At 43.7% G+C, this 8,605-nt stretch overlaps 1 protein-coding gene across 1 annotated transcript in view; it reads left to right on the top strand.

The window, feature by feature from the left end:
- The first annotated feature begins 513 nt into the window (after positions 1–513).
- The window catches only part of Uggt2 (UDP-glucose glycoprotein glucosyltransferase 2), a 135,993-nt gene continuing 127,901 nt past the window's right edge, over positions 514–8,605 (top strand). Inside the window, exons 1-2 of the mRNA XM_021181642.3 lie at positions 514–931; positions 5,617–5,699. Of these exons, the coding sequence (XP_021037301.1) occupies positions 801–931; positions 5,617–5,699 (214 nt within the window). The 5' untranslated portion in view covers positions 514–800. The remainder of the gene's footprint in view (positions 932–5,616; positions 5,700–8,605) is intronic.

Here is an 8,605-nt window from a genome sequence, read left to right as displayed (position 1 = left end):
ACAAATGGGAAGCAAGGGCTCTGTGCTCCTCCTGAACTACTTTTCCCCCACTTTTCTCTTACATTTCACTGCTATCATTTTCCGACTTTTTCTTTTCTTTTCCTATTCAGCTGTAATCTCTTGAAGCAGCGCCTCTCAATCTTGTCGGGGCACAGGAATCACCTGGGCCTTCCAAGGGGCTAAGAGTCAGGATCACACTTCTGCATCCAACTCCAAAAGCAAGTGGCAGGCCTGAGATGCCACTTCTGATAGCAGCAGGAGACCACTGAATCCTGGGGGGATTGGAGGGGTGGCGGGGAGCGAGGTCCAGCCCTGAGAACCAGCCAGAGAGCAGGGAAAGCCCACTGATAGATAAATCACAGCTCTCCCAACAGTGCACACAGAAGTCGCCTGCGCCTTTTTACGTCATTTTTGAGGCCTACTCTCGCTCCTGCTCCCCCAGGTGATGCTAACCGGAAAGTTGGCCCTCACCCAGGGTCCCCTGACCAGCGGGGCTGGGGCAGCTCCAGCTAGTGGTAGATTGGCATGGAAGGCTGGGTTCCCCAGACCCGGCGGCGGACCCTCCGAGCATCCTCGCGGCGGCCCTGCGAAGGCAAGGGGCCGATGTCCACCCGGGGGCTCCCCCCACTGCGCCCCTGGACCTCGCTGGCCACGCATGCGCACGCCCACGACCGGCGGACTAACGGACTGCAGCTCCCCCCACCGGAAGTGGACGGCGGAGCACCGGGAGGAGCAGACCGTAGCGTGGCGTCTCGCGCTTCCCTCGGCGTGCCTTGGTGCGGGCCAGAGCCACGAAGGGGATGAGGCTGCTCTTGCGCTCCGTCGCGCTGTGGCTCGCCCTGCTCGGCGCCAGCACGGCGACTGCGTCCAAGGCGGTGACCGCCCACTTGACTGCGAAGTGGCCCGAGACCCCGCTGCTGCTGGAGGCCAGGTGGGTGCCCAGGCCCGGCGAGCGCCGCGGCTGGGGAGTGGCGGCGGGCCGAGGGACCCGGCATCCCTGAGACACCCCCTCCCGCAAGATGCTGCTCAGACCTCGCGATCCAGGGTCGCTCACAGTCCCGTGTCCCCTCAGATCCTGTGTCCGCCCAGTCCTGACGCCAATCCGAGGCGTTCTCCCGCCCGACCCCAGCATCCCCTTAGATCTGCAGTCCTCTGGAGCGAGCCCGCGCCCCCTTAGCATCCCGTTCCGCACACTCCATCCCTTCAGACCTGATTAGAGGCTCTCAGATCGGGTTTCATCTCATCGTCACCCCCCCCCGCGCGCCCCCACACCCAAAGCACCTCTGCTCTAGATGGTCACTGGACAACTCTGCCACTCCCTCGCCCCACCTTCCCCATGCACCTACGATTTTTAAAACTTCTGTGTCCCAAGTTTATTCGTGTTCCTGCGTGTCTTGTTGACGTGGAGGGCAGAATGTGGCCTTTAGTGCAAGCTCTTCTGCAAAGTTCTAGTCAGCAGATTGTGCTTTGGAGCATAATTTTGATTTATATCCAAAATTAGCAGTGGAGAAGGCAGTTTCTCAGTTACACCCTCCTCCCCAAATATCTCATGCAAACGGATTTGTTTTCCGTTCTGTTTAGTTACCTTGTAGAAAGCAGACAACAGGTACTGGAGTTTGCTCTTTTCGTAATCCCGCAAGCAGCAATGGCAACTCAGCTTCTCGTGGTGACACACCATTGTAATCCCTGGGGATTACATGAGTCTGTGGCTAGTCTGAAGTTGCAAAAGGGAAACTTTGTCTCAAATTTAGTTCTTTAATATTGAGCATAAGCAGTTTTGTAACTGTTTTTTTTTTTTAAGTGAATTTACAAGACAACATCCCATGGTTCTAAAAAACAAAGGAAAAATCCATCACAATATTGCATTGCCTTTACTTGATGGCACACAGCGTTTATTGACTAAAAGATTCTAGCTCAAATGTGTCTGCTTCCTCTTATCTACAGTGCGTCCTGGCAGTGCACGGACCGGATCCTACATTTAGTCCCAGTCAGCCAATAGTTTTTTATTATGTATTTATTATTCTCTCCTAAACTATATATCCAGACTGCAGTTTCCCCTCCCTCCCCAACTTCCCATGTCCCCTAGAGCCCTGTTTCCTTCAGAAAAATAGCAGGCTTCTCGGGATATCAACTGAACGTGCATAGCCAGTTACAGTAACACTAGCCACAAAAGGCTGAATGAGGCCACACAGTAAGAGGAAAGGGTCTAAGAGCAGGCAGAAGAGTCAGGGACTTCCTCTCCCAGTGTTAGGAGTCCCGCAAGAACACCAGACTATACAACCATAACACATATGCAAAGAGCCTAGGGCAGACCCACAAGGGTTTGGTGGTTGCTGCTCCATTCTCTGCGAGCCCTTATGACCCTGTTTAGTTGATTCTGTGGGCTGTGGTGGCGGCCTCACCCCCGTGGCTCCTACACTTTGTTTGTTCGTTTTTTGTTTTTTGGGGGTTTTTTTTGTTTGTTTTTTTGTTTTTTAACAGTTAGCTGTATTGTTGGTGTTTTAGTTTCATGAATCCCAGATTATCACTTCTGTAGAATGTTCCTTAAAGCTTTTGACAACCTAGTCTAAGCCAAATTTGACACCCTCTTTACTTTGTGGTAGGTTGAATGGTGACTCCCACAAAGATATGTCCACAGCCTAACGCCCAAATCTGTCAGTGATCAAGGTTTTGCAAACCTAATTGAGAATATTGGGGCATTTTTAATTAACTTAGTGGGCCCCAAGTCCAGGGTCATGACACACAAAAATACTTAAGAAGGTCATGCAAGCTTAGAGTCAGAGATTGGAGTTAAGTAGCCTTAAGTCACAGCATCTGAAGCCAATAAAACTAGCAGAGGCAAGAACAGTCTCTTCTAGAGTCTTCAAAAGTACTAAAGTACTATCCATTCACTGATTTTGGACTTGTGACATCTAGAGTCATAAGAAGCCACCATAGTTTTGGCAACATGTTACAACAGCACTGGGAAATTCGTGTAGATTTTGGTATCGAAAATAGGATCTCAATGCAACAAGAACCCAAAACTGTGAAGTAGCTGTAAGTTTGGGCTACAAGAATTTTGAGAACTGTAGGAAAGGTCTATATCACCTTGAGGAGGCTACTAAAATAATGGTAATTCTGGTGAGGACTCTGTGAGTGTGGTAGAACTAACTGTTGTTTTCTGGAGAATGAATAGTCTTGAATAAGATTTTGGTAAAAACATGGGTATTGAAAGTAGTTATGGGAAGGATTCAAAAGGGATGTATTGGAAGCAAGAGAAAATGTGAGTCTTGATATACATCGATCGGATATACCGGCTAACTTAGGTTCAGCCACTTGTGAACACCAACTTGGACAGCTGTCCGATGTAACAATTTCCTGTTCGATTTTATATTAGGGATTTGATCTAAGTAATATTGTCTGTGTAAATAAGCAGTAAATAAAATTACTACTTTGGCTTCAGAACTACTTGGTTTTTATTTTTTATATAATAATATTTTATTCTTTGATAATTTTATATATCCATCCAATGAATTTTGTCCATATCTACCCACTGTTACCCAAAATCCTCCTGCCCTGCCTTCCCCACCCTGCCACTCATGTCCTCGCATTTTAAAAAAAGTAACCCTGTAGGTTAGATTTTTCAAAACCTACTTTAATTGTGGTTCTTTTACACTTCAGCCTCCCTTTTAGCCCACTTGCCATTAGAGGTAGGGGAAAAGAAAGGTTAGTAGGAAATGGTGTTGTGGACCTGTTTAGAAATAGTTCTTTGGGACAATTCCAATCTTTGTTGTCAGCAATCCAGTCCACTTGGCAAACACCAAACACGAATCAGCAATCCAGTCCACTAGCAAACACCAAACACGAATCAGCAATCCAGTCCACTAGCAAACACCAAACACGAATCAGCAATCCAGTCCACTAGCAAACACCAAACACGAATCAGCAATGGCACTCCAGTCCACTTGGCAAAAACTAAGCACGAATCAGTAGCAGTGGCTTGATCCAGAGGAAACCTCAAGGCTCAGTAGATCTGTCGATGTGGCAAGAAGCATTCAGAACACTGCCAGAAGTTCACTGGTGTGTTTTGCTCTGTGAAATCAAAACAAGTTATAATCAGTGAAGAAAGCAAGGTGAACCAATGCAAGAGTGTCCTCAGGGAAGACTGTCACCCACTGTCTGTTGGGTTAGACTCCTACTCTTTCCAAACATCACACACCTCAAGCCTCCACTCCAGGGTAACAATGCATGACCTTTCACCAGGCAAGTTCCAGAAAAGCACCACGGCTGTTCTCACCAAAACATCCTCTCCTAAGAGAGTTTGCAGAAAAACTATCACATGAGTCTCCAGCAAAACCAGAAATTTCCACTTCATAGCCCACTGAGTCTAATTAGTGCTACTAATATATGCATGGGTGTTCCGCCATTGCCTGAGCTTGAAGAGCCTATCAGGAGTCATACCCCCAAATAAAGCCGATTCTCCTTCCTCTAGAAGCCATCAGTTAACTGCTAATAGCCTCTCAGCATGGGTTGGGCCCTTATGAGCCCCAGTCCTATTCCTATTGGAATATTGGGCCAGCTTGATCTTATGCAGATCTTACTCAGGCAATCACAGCTACTGAGAGTTTTTGAGTTCAGTGCCCTGGTGTCCAGAAGACCATTTCACAACAGAGCTCCTCTGCCTCTGGCTTTTCCTGTCTTCCTGTCCTCTGCTTTACAGTGTTCCCTGAGCTTTCAGGGAAATGGTATGGCATAGTCTCTTGAGGGGTGAACACTCCACAGACGAGTCCTCTTTACACTTTGGCCAGCTTCAAGTTGTTGTATTAATTTCCCTCTGATGCACAAAGATTTTCTAATGAGGATTTGAGAGCTACATTAACCTGTGGGTGTAAAAATAAGATTTTAGAAGGCAGCTTGATATTATGTCCATTTAGCAAAACAATAATGGGTTCTCTCCTAGGATCTATAACATCCCCCTTGAGACGTCCTTCGCAAAGTTTATAGTACCAGACATGAGTTTCCTCCTGTCTAGTGACCCTTAAGTCCAATCAGAAAATAGTTGATTTCTCCCACACATTCATGCCACTCTTGAGACAATGGCCGTCCTTTTCCAGGCTGGTCGTCATTGCAGTGTGCAGACACAGACGGTAAGTGTTAAGACCGTTGATGAGTTTTCTCCCCAAACGGTCTGCCGTTTGATTTCTTCATGTCTCCTGGTCTTTGGTATCTTTAGCTATAGGCTAGTATATATGACTTTTACATAGTATTTATAGAGCTAATTATGCTAATGAACAATAAATGATCTCTATATTTACTATTTACCTTTAATATTCTCATTTTTTGTCACCTTAATGATATTTCATGTTGAGAGAAAAACAAATGGCACATTTCTAAGTAGTTGATAATGATAATGAAAAGTCAAAAAATAATATATAGTATAATCTTTTTGACATAATTATATATATAAAATTACTTCAGGTGAAAATTTCAATTCATTTTCATATTGTGTTATCAGTAATTTAGATATCAGTAATTTAATATTATTTTTGGAGGTTCATCATAAAATATTTTGTTCTATAGTGTAGTTTATAGCATCTAACTTATTTTTTGTTTTCATCTATGGATATTTTTAAACAGTGAATTTATGGCAGAAGAAAGTAATGAAAAGTTTTGGCAATTTGTGGAAACAGTAAGAGAACTGGCAGTTTATAAGCAGACAGGTAAGTGATGCGCACATTTTAGCATATATCATTTATACTTCTGTACATGCGTTAGCTTATAATTAAATATGAACGCCAATGGGGTTAATAAATCTGAACATTAAATCTGAAGGTTGGACACATCGTTCTGTTGTTAGAGTTTTTGCCTAGTACGCAAGAAGCCCAGGTTTGGATCACCAGCATTACCAAAGAAACAGGCATGATGCTTATGTTCTTGTAATCTTACCACCTGTGATGCAAAACGATGAGAAGGTGGTGTCATCCTTGGCTCTGTACTGAGTCAAACCTGCGTGAGACCTTGTCTCAAAGCAAGGAAAGAAAAAACCCTCTCTAAACATGAAAAGATGTTTCCATGAAAACTGCACTGCCTGGTTTTTTATGTCAGCTTGGCACAAGCTAGAATCATTTATACAGAGAACCTTAGCTGAGAAAATGCCCCAACTCAGATAAATCTGTGGGCAACCCAGTGGTACATACACCTAATAAGTGATTGAATGTTACCCAGGAATATTCTGGGTTATACCAACCTTGGGCAAGTGTTCCTGGGTATATATGAAAACAAACTGGGGTTGAGCATGGTGGTTGAGCATATCAGCCTGGTTGACACAGTACACTCAGGCCAGCCTAGGCTACATAACAGAAAAAGAAAGGAGGAGGAGGAGGAGGAGGAGGAGGAGGAGGAGGAGGAGGAGGAGGAAAGACTTAGGGAGCAAGCCTATAAGCAACTCTCTTCCATGGTCTGTTCCATGGTCTCTCTACTCCAGTTCCTGCCTCCAGGTTCCTGCCCAAATTCTTGTCCTGACTTCCCTTCATGAAGGACTGTGATCAGGACATGTAAACTGAAATAAGCCATTTCCTACTTTGCTTTGGTCATTGTGTTTTTTCACAGCAATAGAAATGCTAAGAAACTATTGTAAGATATAAAGGTATAAAACCTGTAGGAAAATTCACATAATTAGTAATTGTCACATATTAAAGAAAAAAATCAAAATTCCTGGGTTACTTTCCTTAATTTCTTTGATATGCCATTAGTTTTGCAGTGGGATTGTATTTCTTGTTTTAGGAGACTTTAAAAGAACTCTATGACTACAGCAGAAGTGAGGAACGGACAGAGATCTCTCCTGTCTCCTCCACTCACTCACATGATGAGCCTCCTTACTCAGCTCTTCACCCGAGTCCACTCACCTGTATCGACGCATTAGTATCATAAAGCCTGTTGTTAGATTCTAGTATTGTACATTCTGTGAGTCTGGACAAATGTTTACTGGCCTTGCTGCAATTTTATTGCCTGTGTATTTTGCTTTTAAGCTCTTAACGGTATTTCCAAGAATGACCCTTAAAATGTCAGATAATGTATCTCATATCATTATCTATAAAATATAATTCCTACTTTTATATATGCCAAAATGTATATATCTATTAACATGTATATCTATATCTATAATATATTGGAGAATATCAAAATGTTGAGGCCATTAAATCTAGGTAATAGCAACAGAAACTACAGGGCTAATTATTCTAAAGGAAAGATTATTTTTTTATTTTGAAATAAAGTAGATGATATGAATGTAGAATCCCATAAAAACTAAATGTTTAATCATATAGACACAGAAAACTTTTTACTCTAGGTTACTAAGTGGTTTTATTTTTACTCGAGTGTAAGTGGAAAATCATTAGTTTTAAGTATTCATCTGTTGCCCAGGCTGCTTGGCTGAAGCAGCTTTGAAGCTTAGCCGTTCTTGACTTTATAGATTCTAAATATAAAGCAATCAGATACACTTTTGATAGTGCTTTAGGCAAAATACTTGTAAAACATAGACATTTTTACTAAACGTATTTAATCTAGTTTACAACCCAGTATCAGCCCTTCCTCTCCTTCCAGTACTTCCTATGCAAGTCCTTCCCATTCCACCTTCCCTTTTCTTTTGAGAAGGAGCCTCCCGCCCCCTTAGGTTGTCCACTCACCCCATTCCCGCACATCAAGTCACTGCAGGACTAGGTGCATTCTCTCCCATTGAGACCAGATAAGGCTGCCCTCTTAGGGGCACAGGATCCACAGGCAGGCAGGCAACAGGCTCAGGGACAGTGCCTGCTCCAGGAGTTTAGGGAACCCACATGAAGGCCTCGCTGCTCATCTGCTGCATGTGTGCAGGGGGCCTCGGTGAAGGCTAAGCTCACTCTTTAGTTAGCTATTCAGTCTCTAGGAGCCCCAAGGATCCAGGTTAGGTGACTCTATTGGTCTTCCTGTGGAGCCCCTGACCTTTTTGGGCCCTCAGGGTTAACTTTCCTGAAAAGCATTATTTAATAACCATTATGTTTATATTAAGAGGTGGTAGGCTCTGCTTAAATGATGGTAACACAGGGATGAGTAAACATGATGGACACACTCAATACTTCATGATGTGGTGGAGGCGGCAAACCAGCTGTGCACACTAAGACAGGGTGAGCGTCAGGCATCTTTGCACGCTGTGAGGACACACAGAAGACAGCCTAGGCAATGCTTGGAGCACAGACGCGTAATAACGCATAACATCTTCTAGTTGTGACTGCTTTTTATCCAGAACATTTTTACATAATGCCAAGCATGTAGACATGCAAAATAGGTATAGAACCAAAGAACCAAATGTTTAACCAATAATAAGTCATAAGGAAATTGATTTCAAAACAAATTAGGCCTATAAATAATTTTACCATTTATTAAAGATGAAAGCTAACTTGCAATTGAGTTTTACCAGTGAAATTGGGTAACATACGATCCAAACATATGTAAATTGTTACTTACATGCCAAAGAATGACAGTAGGGAAATATTTAAGTTTTAGAACTAGGGAAATAGCTCAGTTAGCAAAGCAGCTTCCTGCTGAAGCATGAGAACCCAAGTTTGAGTCCAAAACCTGTGTGAAAAAG

Source organism: Mus caroli, unplaced genomic scaffold (genome assembly GCF_978045245.1).
Source record: "Mus caroli unplaced genomic scaffold, Mus_caroli_1 scaffold_12, whole genome shotgun sequence".
NCBI classification, from domain to species: domain Eukaryota; kingdom Metazoa; phylum Chordata; class Mammalia; order Rodentia; family Muridae; genus Mus; species Mus caroli.
Note: the sequence above shows the minus strand (reverse complement) of the source record. Positions and strands in the feature narration are given on the sequence as shown.